The sequence below is a fragment of the Artibeus jamaicensis genome, unplaced genomic scaffold (assembly GCF_021234435.1).
Source record: "Artibeus jamaicensis isolate MK-2021 breed Jamaican fruit bat unplaced genomic scaffold, CSHL_Jam_final contig_60, whole genome shotgun sequence".
Lineage (NCBI taxonomy): Eukaryota > Metazoa > Chordata > Mammalia > Chiroptera > Phyllostomidae > Artibeus > Artibeus jamaicensis.
Window position 1 is genome coordinate 10,724,374 of NW_026521900.1, and position 17,465 is coordinate 10,741,838.

At 47.7% G+C, this 17,465-nt stretch overlaps 3 protein-coding genes across 13 annotated transcripts in view; 2 read left to right on the forward strand and 1 right to left on the reverse strand.

Annotated features, from left to right (window-relative positions):
* LOC119060028 (zinc finger protein 182) overlaps positions 1-2,479 on the reverse strand; it is a 104,618-nt gene extending 102,139 nt beyond the window's left edge. Inside the window, exon 1 of the mRNA XM_053670588.1 lies at positions 2,396-2,479. The gene's annotated coding sequence lies outside the window, so the exon portion shown is untranslated. The remainder of the gene's footprint in view (positions 1-2,395) is intronic.
* On the forward strand, positions 266-10,818 carry PORCN (porcupine O-acyltransferase). Of its 11 annotated transcripts, none has more exons than XM_037159822.2 (15): positions 266-384; positions 1,039-1,210; positions 2,382-2,574; positions 2,898-2,941; positions 3,328-3,509; positions 3,590-3,720; positions 3,836-3,853; positions 5,127-5,141; positions 5,240-5,365; positions 5,519-5,619; positions 6,138-6,214; positions 6,309-6,372; positions 6,481-6,566; positions 7,585-7,695; positions 10,401-10,818. In XM_037159822.2, exons 2-15 carry the CDS (start codon positions 1,075-1,077, stop codon positions 10,500-10,502), a joined length of 1,386 nt encoding a protein of 461 aa, XP_037015717.1. In that variant the 5' UTR covers positions 266-384; positions 1,039-1,074; the 3' UTR covers positions 10,503-10,818. The 11 variants fall into 11 exon arrangements, with proteins under 11 accessions (XP_037015717.1, XP_037015675.1, XP_037015727.1 ...); XM_037159780.2 differs by lacking the exon at positions 10,401-10,818 and adding an exon at positions 9,335-9,609; XM_037159856.2 differs by lacking the exons at positions 266-384; positions 10,401-10,818 and adding exons at positions 1,624-1,796; positions 9,335-9,609 and having other exon boundaries at positions 1,126-1,210.
* Positions 10,819-11,844: 1,026 nt separating this feature from the next.
* On the forward strand, positions 11,845-15,961 carry EBP (EBP cholestenol delta-isomerase). The gene is made up of 5 exons (XM_037159767.2): positions 11,845-11,936; positions 12,728-13,046; positions 14,528-14,564; positions 14,693-14,823; positions 15,466-15,961. Exons 2-5 carry the CDS (start codon positions 12,746-12,748, stop codon positions 15,681-15,683), a joined length of 687 nt encoding a protein of 228 aa, XP_037015662.1. The 5' UTR covers positions 11,845-11,936; positions 12,728-12,745; the 3' UTR covers positions 15,684-15,961.
* The last annotated feature ends 1,504 nt before the right edge of the window (positions 15,962-17,465 follow it).

Below are 17,465 nucleotides of genomic sequence, written 5' to 3' on the forward strand. Positions count from 1 at the left end.
GATTGGAAAGTTTGTTTTAGGACGATCAGAAGACCTCCAGACGCGAATGTTCAGGGGCTGCAACACTCAGATCTGGAAAGGTACGGGCGCAAATGTGGTACATATCCCGCAGCTCTGCACCCCTCAACCTCCAGCTCCCCCTTCCCTCGACCCTCCAGCTCCCTCCTCCCCCTCCAGTCCCGCCCCGCTCCTGCTCTCTCATTGGCTGAGGTGGCAAGCCGGGCCTCCCCGGGATTTAAAGGGCCCGCTCGCCGTGCTGCCCTGGGAGCCGCAGCTGGTCCTGGCCTTGCGGCCTGCTGGGGAGGCTGCCGGGAGGAGGCGGCGACGGTGGCGGCGGCAGCGGTGCGTCCCAGGCCCCTAGGACCGCAGCTTTCTTCCTGCCAGGTAGGTCGCAGGAATGCGCTCGCGGCTCCTCTGCTCCCATCCTAAGCTGGCCTCCCTTCACTTGTCTGCAGCGCGTGTTCTGGGGTCCTCTCTCCATCACCTCTCAGACGCCCCCTCTCCTCTACCCCCAACCACCACCACCACCTTCCTGAAGCCCTTGGGCCTGGGCAGGGCTTTGTTGGTTGCCAGGAGTGGCCGGGTGGGGGTGAGATGGGGCATGCTGGAGATACAGGACACCCATCATGTCCGTACAAGGAGAGATGCACATGGCCCCCAAATGTCACAGAATCTCCCTCTCTGCCCTCCACACAGAGTGACTCTACCTTGGAAACCATAGACTCCCCCATTTGATATACCGGCCTGAAACGTTCACCATTCATTCCCCATCCGATCCCGATTCCTCATAACATAGGAGAAACACAGGTCCTTCATTCACCACAGGTCATGAGCTGTGTGTGGGCACCCAGAGCACCCCCACACACACAGTCGGCGGCTCAGTCTGATGTACCTGACACTCACACCCTCCCCCAATACTTCAGTATGCTGTGTCTACATGGATTGCACAGCCCAAAACTGAAATCTGAGCGCTCAAGTCTATTCCTTGAGCATGATCTGACCCATGGACATCTCGGCTCTGTGCCCCCACTTTCACAGGTCTGTCCATCTGCCCATCCATCGTGGGGGGCTGCAATGGCCACCTTCAGCCGCCAGGAATTTTTTCAGCAGCTGCTGCAGGGCTGTCTCCTGCCTACTGCCCAGCAGGGCCTTGACCAGATCTGGCTGCTCCTTGCCATCTGCCTCGCCTGCCGCCTCTTCTGGAGGCTCGGTAAGTGGCTGCCCCACTGTGTACCACCGTGCCAATCCATATCACACCTGCCACATTCATCCCTACCAAGCCACACTTTATTCTGCCACATCTTGCCATGCTAAGCCAGATGCCAACCCGTCCAATCTACCACATCACACCAGGCCAAGCACCATTTCGGCACACCACATCCTACTACACCCAGACACCCCGTGCCCCAGGCTGCCATGTCCGACCATGCCAAACCGTGCCTTTTGGTATTCCTGTGTTCTTAGATTCTGAAAAGTTGAGGTTCTTGGACTAGGGGATCCTGAAATGTCTACATCCCAAGGTTATAAGGTTCTAGAATGCTGATGTCAAAGGGTTATGGAATCCCAAAGTACCACATTTCAGGGTCTGGGGGGGTCTGATAAGTTGAAATTCTTATATTCTAGGCTTCAAAATGCTGGCATTCTGGATTTCCAGAATCAGGGTGTGTTGAGATTTCTGTATGCTGGGATTCTGGAATGTTTCTACAATCACAGCAAGACTATATCCAACTGATAAGATTACAAGTTCCCAAGGTCCCTATAGGATGCTGAGAATTTTGGAAATCTGAAATTCAAAGGTTTTATACTTTCTTTTATCTTTTTATTTTATTTTAAAAGGTATTTTTAAAAAATAAAAGGTATTTTGTTTTACTTTTCTTAGGTTTATTGTTTTGAAATATTTCAGTTACTGAAGTTAAGTTGAAAAAAACAGTACAATGAACACCCATATATGCATTACCAGATTCTACAACTGTCAGTATCTTCCCACTAATGCCCATTCTGTCTATCATCTTTGTAAATTACTTCGCCCCAAATCTATCCGTGTGTGTGTCCCCAAAGAATAAGGACATCTTCCCCCAACAACCACCGTCTCAACCATCACCCTTGAGAAATTTAATCTGGATGCAATAATATTATGCAATATAAGTCGATACATTTCTCCCGGGGTTTCCAAATATCCTTCATAGATGTTCCTTTTCTTTAAACCCAGGCCTTGCCACCTCTCTTGCCACCCCCATACCTGCTTTGAGCCCCCCTGCAATCCCACCACATTGAAACCTTTAGGCCTTTGCCCAGGCTGTGCTCTCTGCTCAGTTTGCCCTCCCTTCCTGTCAGCCCACCCGACTTCCCTTTCTGGTTTTCTCTCCCTCTCTTGCCTGAAGGGTTACCATCCTACCTGAAGCATGCAAGCACCGTGGCAGGTGGATTCTTCAGCCTCTACCACTTCTTCCAGCTACACATGGTTTGGGTTGTGCTGCTCAGCCTCCTATGCTACCTCGTGCTGTTCCTCTGCCGACATTCTTCCCATCGCGGCGTCTTCCTCTCCGTCACCATCCTCATCTACCTGCTCATGGGGTATGGGTGTGAGCCCTCCTTCCCACACTGTTGGCAGATGAGTGGAGCAGGGCCCCTGGCTGCTCCGTGTGAAGTTGTCCAGGACAGGAAGTGGGTGAGGGGTTCCTGGAGGAGGGAATGCGGGAGACTAGTTCTTTCTAAAGGCTGTACAGAATAGGCTGGACTTTGAGCTCCCTCTGGAGGAGGGAATCCTGGAGAATTATTCTTCCATGAGGTTGTGCAGGACAGGGGAAGGCATAACCCTCTCTGAACCTTTGTCTGCCCTCTGTGGTCTCCGAGGCCATGGGAGTCATGGGCCCAAGACTGCCACCTTTTTTCCTCAGTGAGATGCACATGGTGGACACTGTGACATGGCACAAGATGCGAGGTAGGACACCCTGGTTCTCTCACCTGCCCCAGGCCCCTGCCCCATTCTACATCTCCTAACTCCCCCAACCCTGTCTTTCCTTCCCTACTTTTGTCCCTTTTCTGCCCAACCCACTGGACGTGCAGGCCTCAGATTCCCTTCACATCTGTGTCTCTCTCTACCACACCTTTCCCCCCATCTGTCTTTCCCATCCCATGTATGTGTCTGACTTTTGGAAAGGGGCATCTGCCAGTCCTGGGCCCACCTGCTCATCCGCCCATCTGACTCCGTGCCTACCTGTCCACCCTTGAACTGCTCTTTTTCTACCACCCCTCGCCTGGTGCTCCCCATCTCCCCATGCTGACCTGCTCTCTGCCCATTCACTTGACCGTGGGCACCACACATAGGGGCCCAGATGATCGTGGCCATGAAAGCGGTGTCTCTGGGCTTCGACCTGGACCGGGGCGAGGTGGGTGCGGTGCCCTCACCCGTGGAGTTCATGGGCTACCTCTACTTCGTGGGCACCATCGTCTTTGGGCCCTGGATATCCTTCCACAGCTACCTACAGGCTGTCCAAGGTCGCCCACTGGTGAGGTTCTGGGTGGACAGGTGGGCAGGGACTATGGGAGCCCCCACGGGGCAGTCTTCATGGACCCTTGATCCCCACAGAGTCGCCGATGGCTGCAGAAGGTGACTCGGAGCCTGGCACTGGCCCTGCTGTGCCTTGTGCTGTCCACCTGTGTGGGCCCTTACCTCTTCCCGTACTTCATCCCTCTTGATGGTGACCGCCTCCTTCGAAAGTGAGCACGGACTTTGAGGCCTCTGCCCTGCAATGAGGGGTTTGGGTAGGGACCTGGGGTCTCCCCAGCTCTGAGCCTGTCTCTTAATGCTTCTGTCTGTCTTCTGTTACTACAGCAAGAAACGCAAAGCCAGGTAAATGAGGGCAGGTGCTGAGGGCGAGTGGGCTAACTGGGGGGCGGGGGCACAGTCTGACCTCTCGGTTCTGTTAAGTCTGAGACCATCTGACCATTCTATCCCATGACTGGACAGAAACACAGTGTCTGTCTGTGGCTGTTGTTTGGCCAATATTGGCTCTGTGACTCTGCATATGACTGACACTCTGACATATACTGTATATGAATGTCCATCTGGTCCGCTGTTTCACCATTAGAAGCAAATTACATGACTGTAACAGAGAGTGACAACTATGTGTTGGTTGGTGATGCTGACCTGCCTGTGACTCTGGCTAGGCGTGTGTATGGGTTGTTTGTCTCTCAGCCACTGATTCCCTACGTGGGACTGGAGTTCTGGCTGTCTGGCTGTGCCATTGTCAATGATGGGGTGTTTGGCTATCACTGGGTAAGTCTGGCTTGTAACTCTGGCTGGGAACGGGTCTGCCTGTAGCATGTTATCTGCCTGCCTGTGATGGATTCTGCCTGTGGGTCTGCCTTCTCTGGCTGCATGGTGTTGTCTAGCCGAGGAGTCGTGACCCACTCTGTGCCTGTGCCTGTGTGCAGGGCTGACCACTGGCCTCCAGTATGACTATAGGATTTCATCCGGCTGTGTGATTGTATGACTCCCCTTCCTCCCCCACTCATTGGCCACTGGTTGTGTCTGATGCTGAATGAGGCTCTGGAAGTCGGAGTGACTTACCCAGTGTCACCCAGTTAAGCTGCCAGGCACTATTAATCCCAGGCCTGATTCCAGAACCGACTGTTTTTTTCAATGCGGGACTCCGCCTGTTTTTTACTGTGTCTGTTATATGACTGACAGGATGATCATCTTGAGTGTAGACTTGTGTATGTGGTCATGGCAGGGTGCTTGATGATCTCTCTGCCTCACTTTTGTGTGTCTCGTGGTCGGTGAGTCCGGTTTGAGAGCCACCACGAGGCTGGGAGTCTGATAGTGTTTGTGCCTGGCCATGTAGCTGTGTCACAGTGTGGGACTGTTATGTTAGGTCAGGCCTCTGACAGTGGCTGGGTCTGGATGTGTGACCATGTGAGGCTGCAAGACTGTCATAGGGCAGCTCACACATCTGTTTGAGCCCCATGAAACTGACAATGTATGTATGTGTGTGACTATCACACTGTACCTCTTTTTGCCACTATGTTTCTGTCTTGTCTACATATAATTCAGGCCAGCCTCCTGGGCCTCTGACTCTCTTTCCTTTCTTCTCTGCTGCCTTCCTGACCCCTGCGGGCCTTAGGGGCACCATGGTAAGGTGAGTCTACAGAGTGGGGCTGGGGATGATGACACATGGTGGGGTGTCATGTTGGCCCCTGGGCGTGATGCCTCTTCCCCCTGTTCCCTTTTCCCCAGGTGGCTACGAGCCTACGAGAGCGCTGTCTCCTTCCACTTCAGCAACTATTTCGTGGGCTTCTTGTCCGAGGCCACGGCTACATTGGCAGGAGCTGGCTTTACTGAGGAGAAGGATCACCTGGAATGGTGGGGAGGGCTGGGGGGCGTCCTCTCCCGTGGGGTGCCGCCTGGAGGAGCTGCAGGGAGGGCGTGCTCCTGTGGGAGGGAATGGCCAAGACAAAAGTGCGGCAGTCAGCTAGATTGAGATCCCAGATGAATTTGTATTTCTTTTGCTCACAGGGACCTGACGGTGTCTAAGCCACTGAACGTGGAGTTGCCTCGGTCCATGGTAGAAGTTGTCACAAGCTGGAACCTGCCCATGTCTTATTGGCTAAATAACTGTGAGTCATCAAGTCACCACTCCAAGTGTGGAAAGTCCTTACCTCAGGCTCTTTCACGCATCCATACATGTACTGAGAACCTATTGTGTGCTAGTTGCCGAAGGTACTGCAGTGAAAAAGAAAACAAACAAACAATTACCCCCAAATCCCAGCCCTTGTGGAGCTGGCATTTTTGTGGGGGAGCAGATAGAAAAAAATACACAATAGTCCAGATGGTGATAAGTGCTATGGTGGAAAAAACCAAACAAACAAACAAACAAACAAACAGGAAAGAATGATTTTGGAAGAGTGGAATTGACTTTGGCTACACTTGGGAAGACTGTGGGGGGGGGGCAGGTTAGGAGGGAAGTTCAGGAGCTAAATTTTAGACGTATGAAGTATGAGACCAGTATAAAAGACTTTTTCCTGGGGCTTCCAAAATGTTGTGTGTATATCCTCACCCTGCCTTGTGGCGCCCCCCCCCCAGGAAGGGCAGAAGGGAATCTTGGGAGACTCCTGACCCACATCCCCTCTTCCAGATGTTTTCAAGAATGCTCTCCACCTGGGGACCTTCTCAGCCGTGCTGGTCACCTATGCAGCCAGCGCCCTCCTGCACGTGAGCAGGGTGAAGTGGGATTAGGGTAGAAGATGGGCGGGGGGTGGCAGGGCCTCCTCTTCACTCACCTCATTGCTCCCTGGGTCCCCACCAGGGCTTCAGCTTCCACCTGGCTGCGGTGCTGCTGTCCCTGGCCTTTATCACTTATGTGGAGCATGGTGAGTTCAGAGCTCAGTCTGGCAGGCAGGATGGAAGATTGGTAGGGGACTGGAACCACTGTCTCCTGAGGCTAACCTCACCCCCTTATCTCCCCCCATCTATCCCAGTCCTCCGGAAGCGCCTGGCTCGGATCCTCAGTGCCTGTGTCTTGTCCAAACGGTGCCCACAAGACTGTTCACACCAGCATCGCTTGGTGAGAGTTCAGCCTGGGCAACCTCAAGCCCAACACTCCCCCTCAAAAGTGTCACTTCTGTCTCCATCTTGTACCCGTCTCAAGGTGCCCAGCTTTTTTTCCTGGTGCCCGAGCCATCCCCAGAACCTCATCTCTGTTCACTGCCACCTGTGTCTCCAACAAACATTTTTCAAGCACCTGCTGTATACACACCGGGCATTCATGTCCCCAGTGAACATTTATTGAGCACCTGCTGGTACCAGGCATGGTTTTAGATGCTGGAGATACAATGGTGAACAAAACAGACTATAAAATTTCAGTGCTCTGGGACAAACATTTTAACAGGGGAGACAGTAAATAAAAAATGTCAGTAAAGTATAATAGTTTGTTAGACTGTGATTATTGCCAAGGAGGAAATACATAAGGGAAAGGAGAAGGGAAATATTGGGGGTAAGTGGATTCGATTTTAAGCAGGCAGGTGTCTTTTGAGTACTTTAACTGAAGGAGTGAGGGGCAGAAGCATTCAAGGCAGATGGAAGAACCAGTGTAAAGGCCCTGAGAGGGAGAGGGCGTGGAATATTTGAGGAACAGCGAGGAAGCCAGTGTGGCCTGAGCCAAGTGAGCAAGGGGGAGAATGGTGGGCCTTTAGGATGTGGTGGAGATTTGCTTTTGTTTGCTTGCTTCTTTGTTTGTTTTATTCTGTTTGCAATGAGAAGTACAGACAACTTCGGATTTGCCTCCCATCTGACAACTGGTGTTTATTATCATAAACCCCTGACTCAGAGCTCCACCATTCTGCCTCCTTTGACTGAATACTTGCATTTCCGTCAACCTGGATGCCCTCAATACTAACAGTACCCTCATCCCTGAATACCTCTCGAACTCTGAACCATCTCTTCCCACCCCTGGGGTGTTGTGGATGTCCTCATTCCTGGAACCCACTGCACTTTGTGCATCTCCCTGGGCTCCCCTCTCCAGGTGGTACTGAGAGGCAGTGAGTAGGTCCAGCTGCCAATCAAATCCATCTGTCCCCCAACAGGGCCTGGGGGTACGAGCCTTAAACCTGCTCTTTGGAGCCCTGGCCATCTTCCACCTGGCCTACCTGGGCTCCCTGTTTGATGTCGATGTGGACGATACCACAGAGGAGCAGGTGAGATGGGGCCCTGGGTTGGGGGCGCCCAGGGATATGCCACCTGCTCGTGGGAACCATGAGGATAAAGCAGAACAGGGAGGGTGAGGCATGAGGACCTCGTGTGGTGTCTTCAGCTTGTGCACCCAATGCCTCCCAGTCCTTCTTTTCCATTGTCCCTCCAGTTGATTTGCACTGCTGGCTCTTTTACTTGGGTGAAGTGCACAAAATATGTTTAGTTTACGTGTAAGATTTATTTTATACCGATGGAGTGTAAAATCCAGCTTTTACTTTTTTCATTTCATCATATTTTTGTTTAGGTAGAGTTTGCGAGTTTTCTTTCTTATTTTGAAAACTATCTTTACTTAGCTTGAGTGTAAAAGCTCTGGAATCTACCTTAAAAATGTATATTAAAATGTATATACTATTTTATGCCCTGGCTTGTGTGGCTCAGTGGATTGAGTGCTGGCCCATAAACCAAAGAAGATTACCAGTTCAATTCCCGGTCAGGTCACATGCCTGGGTTGTGTGCCAGGTCCCCAGCAGGGGGCCTGCGAGAGGCAACTACATTTTGGTGTTTCTGTCCCTCTCTTTCTCTCTCCCTTCCCCTTTCTCTAAAAATAAATAAGTAAAATCTCTAAAATGTGCATACTATTTTTATTTTTATTCATGTGGAGTATGCACATTCCAGATTTTACTTCTTTTTAAATGGAAAACAGTTTTAAAAACAGTGTTTATTCATATGGCTCTTGAAGGATCCAGGTTCTGTTTCTTTTTTTTTTATTGCTGTTGTGCTCTTTTAAATATTTATTTTTAATTAAAATAAAACTTATATTATTTTTATTATTAAAACCAAACTTTTCTAAGACTTTTTTTATTTCTTAGAGGGGAAAAGAGGGAGAGAGGGAAACACCAGTCAGTATTCGAGAAACATCCTCAGTTGCCTCTCACACGCCCCCAACTGGGGACACTGCCCACACCCCAGGCATGTGCCCCAACTGGGAATTGAACCGGTGACCCCTTGGTTCTCAGGCCGACACCCAACCCACTGAGCCACACCAGCCAGGGCTCGTTAAAAACTATTTTAAATTTTTATTCTGGTTGAGTATGCAAAATCTGGGTTTTGCTTCCTTTTAAATAAAGTTTTTATCTCATTTTAATTAAAACACTTAAAAGGTAGTTAATATATATCATAAGGTTCAAAAACCCAAACAATGTTAAAGATATTCGGGGGACCCTGGCTGGTGTAGCTCAGTGAATTGAGTGTGGGCCTGTGAACCAAAGGGTCGCTGGTTCAATTCCCAGTCAGGGAAAATGCCTGGGTTGCCGACCAGGTTCCCAGTGGAGGGTGCATGAGAGGCAACCACACATTGATGGTTCTCTCCCTCTCTTTCTCTTTCCCTTCCTCTCTAAAAGTACATAAATAAAATCTTTTAAAATATTAAAATTAAAAAAAAACTTATTCATGGGCAAGTCTTCTTCCTACCCATCTACTTACCGCCCTCTTACAGGCAAACACTTTCATTCATTTTATTAAAATATCCTTTAAAAAGTTAAGCATAATAAACAAATATAAAAATATATTTTCATTCCCTTCCCCTGGTTTTTACCCTAGAGATATCTCATGAATGACACGGTGCTACATGTTGCTTTGTTACAGAAATCTTTGAAAATCTTCCACATTAGAACACAGAGTGTCCTCACTCATTACTTCTGTTGTAAGGATATGACACAGTGCAGTTTGTCTCTTATCAGTGGACATCCAGGTGATTTCCAATCCTTTCCTACTGCAAATGACAGTACAGCAGCTAATATCCTCGTGTCCATGTGGATTCACACAGATGAACACAACTGTAGAATCTACTCTTGGTGGCTGAAATAAAGAAGTTACCTTTTTGCCCTCTCACCAGCAGTGTATGAATGTGTCTATCGCCCCACCAACCAACAGATTGCCTCTCAGACTTTCTGGATGCGTTTGCCAGTTTGACAGGAGGAAGATTATGAGTGAAGCCATGTGTTTAAGAGCCATTTGGGTTTTTTCTTTGCTGAGAATGGTCTACTTACCTCCTTTGCCAATTTTTGTCCTTTTTAAAAAAATTATTTATTTTTAGAGAGAGGGGAAGGGAGGGAGAAAGAGTGGGAGAGAAACATCAATGTGTGGTTGCCTCTCATGGGCCCCCTACTGGGGTCCTGGCCCACAACCCAAGCATGTGCCCTAGACTGGGAATTGAACCAGTGAGCCTTTGATTCTCGCAGGCTGGCACTCTATCCACTGAGCCACACCAGCTAGGGTGTCTTGTCTAGTTTTTTCAATGGTTTTTAAAGAAGAAAACAAAAGGAAAAAAGTAAATCTGCTTGCCTTTTGTTTTTTAAAATATTTTATTTATTTATTTTCAGAGAGAGGGGAAGGAAAGGAGAAAGAGAGGGAGAGAAACATCAATGTGTGGTTGCCTCTCATGTGTCCCCCCCCTGGGAACTGGCCTGCAACCCAGGCATGTGCCCTAACTGGGAATCAAACCGCAATCCTTTGGTTCACAGGCCTGTGCTAAATCCACTGAGCTACACCAGCCAGGGCTGCTTGCCTTTTATATGTACCTAGTCTCTTCTCTGGGGCCTCACCTGAAGTTATCGTGGAGTCACAGAAATGGCCTTCCGCAAAGGATGGGCTTTCCTGAGGCCTTATTTGTTCTTGCTGAGTGGGACCATCACCTCTTTCTCTCCCACAGGGCTACGGCATGGCATTTACTGTCCACAAGTGGTCAGAGCTCAGCTGGGCCAGTCACTGGGTCACTTTTGGATGCTGGATCTTCTACCGTCTCATAGCCTGAGGCACATCTGTGGACCTTCCCAGCTCCCTTAAGATCCCTCTTCAGGGTGCCAGCTCTGATGGAGGATGAGGGAAGGCCCCCTCTCTAGTTCTTGACCCCTCTTCATCATAGAACCCCCCAACACATCTACACATACACTCACACACAGACACACACAATTTCCATGCCTGCTGATCCCCACCCCATCACAAAGTGGAAAGGGGGTAGTTCCTGCTGGGGCCTAGGGGTGGGGGATGCTGGGAGAAGTACCGTGGAGGAGATCCACAGACTCCCCACCTTCATACTCCCTTTTTATATACAGTTTGCTATTGTCAAATAAAAGTAGGAAATACACAAAAGACTCTTTCTTCACTGCTCAGTGGGGAGTAGAAGTGAGTAAGGAAAGGGGCACAGCCTGGATTAAGGTCTGGAAGCTAGAAACCATGAACAGGGAGAAGGTTGTGATTAGAGTAGTTCATAGTTAATTTACTATTGTTTATTATTGGATGATGAGTCTGAGGATGGCACTGCTCCATTTGAGTGGGGCCTGGACAAATTGAACAGTTGCATATGGGGGACGCCTGATACCAATAAGCTGGAAAACTGAGGGATCCCCATTCTGATTGGTTGCTCTGACTGAGATAGAATCAATGGAAAGCAAGACAGAGCTGATGTTTACTGATCCTTAGGACTGAGGGCTGTGATTGGATAGGAGGTATGGTATGAGTCTGAGTTCTAATTGTGTGATCTGGGTGCCCACTGGCTTAAGAGTTGTGGAGCTCTGATTGGTTCTTTAAAGCTGGCACGGGAGATTGAGGGTCTCTATGTCAAGTGGCCCTCAAGGAGTTTTGATTGCTTTTTTCTGACTTAAGTCGAGAGACTTGAGGATATCCGCTAAGGTCCTGAACGCTAAAGCAGAGGATAGAGGATAGAGGCGTAGTGTACAGGATGTGATCTGTCTTAGTATAGTTTTATTGCTCATTCAGGCGTTAAGATTGAAAGATTGTCTGGAAACTAATTGGTCTGCTTAGAAAATCAGGGCAAAGATGAAAGGACGCAATGCAATGCTGGTTTAACCGCAGACGATAAGGATGACTGCCCACTTTCCCAGATGACTGACTGATAAGGGATAGGGAAACTGAAGCCCAGACTAGCTGCGGGTTGCCTTCAAGCAGGAAACGCCTACCACCCTCGGCAGTTCTTGACTTCACACACCTGACAGTGGCTCAGCCAACAGCGAAAATGGCACCATGCTTGAGGGCGGGGCCAACGGCACACAGAGAGCCCCTATTGGTTGGGGGCAACAAGGGCCGCCTTTCCAGTCCCTCTATTGGCCAACTCCGTAAGACGAAAAAAACTAAAGTAGGTCTGAACTAGGGTTTTGACAGAGCCCGCAAGACAGCCCCAAGAAAACTAGGAACCTGTAGGAGAAACCGCTCTTGACAGCGCCAGTGGGTGAGTGCCCCCACGCCTGGGCTGCCACCCCATCCCTTAGCTTTCCATTGCTAAACGGCCGTCCAGAGACGCGCCTGTGCGAGACCCTTCCCTTCCACCCCACCACCCTTCCTACCACCCTCATGCACCAGCGCGATACCCCTGGCTACAGCGTGGTTGTCCGGACTACAGAAAGTCCTCCTTCTCATTGGGCAGCTGGACTAGAGGGTTCTAGTTCTGATTGGTGGCCTCTGTATTTAACTCTCCTCTTCCCTTGTCAGCGCCACGAGCGCTAGTCCTGTGCCTTCCACTTTCCTTTTTCTTGCAGGTTGAAGGTAGTGTACGCTATTGCGGGAAGCGTGTGGCTTTCCACACATTGAACCTGAGGATTGTAATTCTCATTAGTCTTCTCCCTTCTGGCCTGCTGCAGAGAGGGAATAGCTATCCGCTGAACACGGCAATACACCGACGCCTCCAATGGGAGTCAACCTGGTGTCCGTGTCTTTCTCAGCCGACACTGACCCCTGATGGCAGGGAACTGGTCCGATGACTGTGTCTACCACATCATATGGCTCCCAGAGGGCAGAAACAAGATTTCAGTCTTCCTGTGGCCTTATAGCCACGTTTTAAAACAGCATACAATTACTTTTTGTGTTTAGTCCAGTTTTACAAGTCTATTAACTAATAAATTTAGTCCATTTGCATTTATGATAATAAACAATTTGGATTTGAATTTATGATCTCACTCTGTGCTTTTTATTTGTTCAGATTTTCCTCTTACTCTTTTCTTCTTTCTACTTATCCACACACAGCCTTCAGCCAACAAAGATATGGCCACCAATGCCAGCCCCTTGCACCCATACTGGCCTCGGCACCTGAGACTGGACAACTTTGTGCCTAATGATTGCCCTACCTGGCATATACTGGCTGGCCTCTTCTCTGCCTCTGGGGTCTTAGTTGTGACCACATGGCTGTTGTCAGGACGTGCTGCTGTCATCCCACTGGGAAGCTGGAGGCGAGTGTCCCTGTGCTGGTTTGCAGTGTGTGGGTTCATTCACTTAGTGATTGAGGGCTGGTTCAGTCTCTACCACAAGGACCTTCTTGGAGACCAAGCCTTCTTGTCCCAACTCTGTAAGTCCTGAGTTCTTTCATGTGCTATGGGAGGGAATTTTCTGGGCAGGGGTTGGCTTAAATGTTTAGCTGCTTACCAACTTTTCTTCTATTAATTTGTTAAAAAATTTAACTTAACTTCATGTCACATATATTCACATAGGTCAAAAAAACAAACCATTTAAAGAGGTATATAGAGAAAATCTACCTTCTGTCCACCAAGTTTTGCTAATTATTAACCACCATTAATAACTGCTTGTTTTTTTCCAGAGTTTATTTACACATAAATTTTACACAGAAGCCTCAGTTTGCTCAATTGTAAAAGAGGGATAATACCCAAATATATGTAAGGCACTTAGAACAGTGTTTGGCAAACAGTAGATGCCATATAAGTGTTTATTATTATTACTAATAGTAGTAGTAGTTGGCAGACAATACATGCTCTATAACTTGCTGTCATCATTGTTTTTATTTTTCCCTTTTGTGTAAACAAATGATAACATGCTATATATACTTCTGAACTTCGCTTTTTACTTATTTATTTATTTAATTGTTGTTCAAGTACAGTTTTCTGTCTTTTTGAACTTTGCTTTTTTAAGCCAGGTCATTCCTCATCAGTTCGTAAAGAGCTTTCAAAGCATAGATGTTACAGAATTATTTCACTTGTCTAGTATTGGTGGGTTTTCCCCCCAGGCTTTTGCTATTATAAGCAGTACTCCTTTTTGGCCTCATGAAGAAAACTGCTATGAACACTGTTATATGTTATACAAGTTTTTGTGTGGACATCTGCTTTCATTTCTCTTGGGTAAATATGGAAGAGTGGCTGGGTTGTATGGTAGGTGTGTGTTTAACTTTATGAAAAACTGCTAAACTGTTTTCAAAAATGGCTGCACCGTTTTATATTCTCACCAGAGGGATATGAGAGTTCTACATTGTCACTGACACTTGTAATGGTCAGGTGTTTCTTAAATTGTAGTCCCTCTAGTAGATGTGAATGATAGCTCATTATATGTTTTTAACTTGCTTTTCCTTAATGACCATTTGGAAATCCTCTTAAGTGAAGAATGTACTCCAGTCTCCTGACTGTTTTATATTGTGTGATCTGCCTTTTTCTTACTGATTCTCTGCTCACTCTTTTATTAATTCATCTCTTCACCTTCCATTTTCTCTCTCTATCTCTCTCTCCCTCCCCCTTCCTCCCTCTTTCCCTCTTCCTCTCTTCCCTCTTTCTCATTGGCTACTTCATTCACTCCATCATCTATACCTGCCTCCTTTTATTCTACAGATATTTAATACCATACAATCACAGAAAGACTTACTGTTCTATGTTCAGTTTGCACACATCATCTTGTACATACATATTAACTCTAAAATCCAAACAGCTACCCCGTTTCAGATAAGGAAATGGGGGCATGGAGAGGTTATAAAGCCTGCCTTATTACATAGGCCCTTAGTTCCTTTTCCTGCCTTTATTCTCCATGTATGTCTCTTGTCTTCTTCAGGGAAAGAGTATGCCAAGGGAGACAGCCGATACATCCTGTAAGTCTTTGCCTCTATCAAGGGATATCTGAATTGGTTTGGGGTGGTGGTAAGTCAGGGGGCACTAATGGGGTGCCCTGTGGTCAGAGCACAGCGATGCCGGTGTCACACCATTCTTTCTCCCACAGGAATGACAATTTCGTGATATGCATGGAGACTATGACAGCTTTACTGTGGGGACCACTAAGCATTTGGGTGGTGGTTGCCTTTCTCCGCCAGCAGCCTCTCCGCTTTGTCCTACAGCTCGTGGTCTCTCTAGGTGAGGAGTGGGCCCACACTCGTTGCTGGAGGGATTATCAGGGATGCAAATACATGAGTGGCATCCATGTTGGTGGGATCTCTCAGTTATGCATGTCCAGGGCTGAGTGAGACTACATGACACATTCCTTGAAGTTCCAGAACAGCCATCTCCTCTCAGCCTGTCTTCTCAAGCAGGAAGTGTTCATTTCTCCTCCTCCTCCATCACAAAGTCTCCTCTGAAGTTTACATGAGGTGGTCCATGCTGGCAGGAAGCCCTTTGGTCCTCTGGGCTTAGGATTTTGAGCCTCTTTCATCTGAAATCTAGTCTTCTTATGTTCTTACATGGTTGGCTTTATTTTTAGTTCTAAAAATGTGAGTTCTCTTTAGTCCTGGAATCCTGAGCTGTCTTGAATTAAAGGATTTTGAGCTTCCTTAAATTCTGGAAATATGAACTCTCCTGGGTTCTGAAATTCTCAGGTTCTGATTTCTAGAATTCTCACTTTTCTGATCTTTGAACTTTGCAACCACATGAATTCAGAATTCTTAGCTCTCTGAATTTGGGGATCCTAAGTGCTGAGATTGTAAATGATGACTTGGAAAATTCTGTGGAATAGTTCTTCCTCCTCACGGGGTTTACCCCTTTCCCTTCCACCTCCCACAGGTCAGATCTATGGGGATTTACTCTACTTTCTGACGGAGTACCATGATGGATTCCAGCATGGGGAGCTGGGCCACCCGCTTTACTTCTGGTTCTACTTTGTTTTCATGAATGTCCTGTGGCTGGTGCTGCCCGGAATCCTCGTGTTCGATTCTGTGAAGCAGCTCACCCGTGCCCAGCGCCTGCTGGATGCCAAAGCCACAAAAACCAAGAGCAAGTAGAACTAATGAGGGATGGACTAGGCTTGAACGCTGGCTGACGACAAACAATTCACCTGCCAGAAGAGTCCAATTCTTGCTCCCACAGGCTGAAAGGACAAAATGAATTGATCTGTCAATACTCAGGCTGATGGGCAGGCACCAAAAGGGCCAGGAATCGGGAAGAAAGGAGCTGTGTGGAGCTACTGCCAGGAGCTGTTGGGACAAAAGTCCAAGAGAACCTAAGAGGTTTGCAGTGGTGGCAATTTTTAAAACCAAGAAATAAAAGTCCTTGACCCTAACACTGAAAGATCTTTAATTACTGATGCCCCATAACTGACCCCACAGATCCCTCCATCACTCACTAATTCTACAGACCACCATTCTCTCAGCCATAGATCCCCATCCTCATTACATATGGACCTTCAATCACATACACCTCACAAACCCCGATCACTAACCCCAGAGATTCCCAAGATGGTTGATTATATTCATGAGTCACACACCTGCAGTCTCTCTGAAGGAGTGATCTTCTAACCACACCCTTGGAGTTCTTGCTAGAACACACTTTCTCAGGTTTTGCAATAGAGATGGGCTGAGAATTTCCCAAATCTTCAAGTTCTTGAATTTCCTCAACCTCTTGCCTCCTGAGTAGGCACCCCACAGGCATTTTGTTAACTCCAAGGACCCACATCACTGACCCCATACACTCACCCATCACTACCCTAAAGATCCCCATCATTTACCCAAGAGACCCCACAAAGCTCATGCCCACAGACCCTCCAATAACACTTAAAACACCTATTACTCTCCCCACAACACCCTTTCTTTTGCTCCATAAACCACCCATCATTCACCTCACAGACTTTTATCACTCACACCACAAATCCCAATTACCCACTTCCATCACTCACCCCACATCCTATCACTTATTCCACAGATTCCCATCATTCACTCCACAGCTACCCCTCATCCTTCATCTCACAGTCTCTTGTCATTAACCTCAGACCTTCAGTCATAAAACAAATGGGTACTTGAGGAATTTTGAGGAGGTGATAAAGAATGAATAATAAAACTACAGATACCTGTAGGCTGGCTCCAGGTGACCTGTGCAGAGCAGGATTTCAGTCCCAATCTTGGCTGTGCTTACGCCTACAATGTAACTTTTGAGAAATGCCTCAGTATTAAGGCCAAGGCCATGAGTTACTTACTCACCTGGTATCCATCAGTTATTTCATCATTTCTTAAGGTATGCTGGCTTTCTTGCTGTTCCTCAAACATGTCAAGCATAGCTTTACCTTTCATCCATTGCACAAGTCTACTCTCTGTGCCACTCACTATCCTCTAGGCCAGTAGCCTGTTTCTTCCTGACCTTTAGTACTTTCATCCGTAACATGCTACCTCATAGGGTTTTTATGCAGATTGAGTGAATTAATATATGTAGAATATCTGGCATACAATATGCATTTGTCGAATGGAAGAATAAATAAAAGAAAGAAAAAGTTCTCCCCACAACATATAAGAAACTCCTTTTGGGTCTCCTTTTTTCCATTACCTTTCCATCCAAGGCTGTCCACATCCAAGACAGAGGCTTCTGACCATATCATACCCACATCTAAAACCTGTGCTCTCAGGATAACCTCCAAGCTCCAGGCTAATGTTTCACTCATCCCACCCTATAATTTTAATGAAAAGCAGACTCTGAAACTCCTTGTTTCCATCAAGAAAAAAATGCAGCAGTGCCATAAGTATTTTTTGACTCCACCACATGGAGCAAGAGAAATGTGCCAATAGCCCTCTTCTGGT

Excerpts from the sequence above, each read along its gene's own strand:
- PORCN (XM_037159780.2), top strand. The coding sequence starts at position 1,075 with ATGGCCACCTTCAGCCGCCAGGAATTTTTTCAGCAGCTGCTGCAGGGC. Across the intron at positions 5,366-5,518 it reads GAGAAGGATCACCTGGAATG|GGACCTGACGGTGTCTAAGC; the intron begins GTGGGGAGGGCT and ends TTTTGCTCACAG. Across the intron at positions 6,215-6,308 it reads CAGCCAGCGCCCTCCTGCAC|GGCTTCAGCTTCCACCTGGC; the intron begins GTGAGCAGGGTG and ends GGTCCCCACCAG.
- EBP (XM_037159767.2), top strand. The coding sequence starts at position 12,746 with ATGGCCACCAATGCCAGCCCCTTGCACCCATACTGGCCTCGGCACCTG. Across the intron at positions 13,047-14,527 it reads AGCCTTCTTGTCCCAACTCT|GGAAAGAGTATGCCAAGGGA; the intron begins GTAAGTCCTGAG and ends TGTCTTCTTCAG. Across the intron at positions 14,824-15,465 it reads ACAGCTCGTGGTCTCTCTAG|GTCAGATCTATGGGGATTTA; the intron begins GTGAGGAGTGGG and ends CACCTCCCACAG.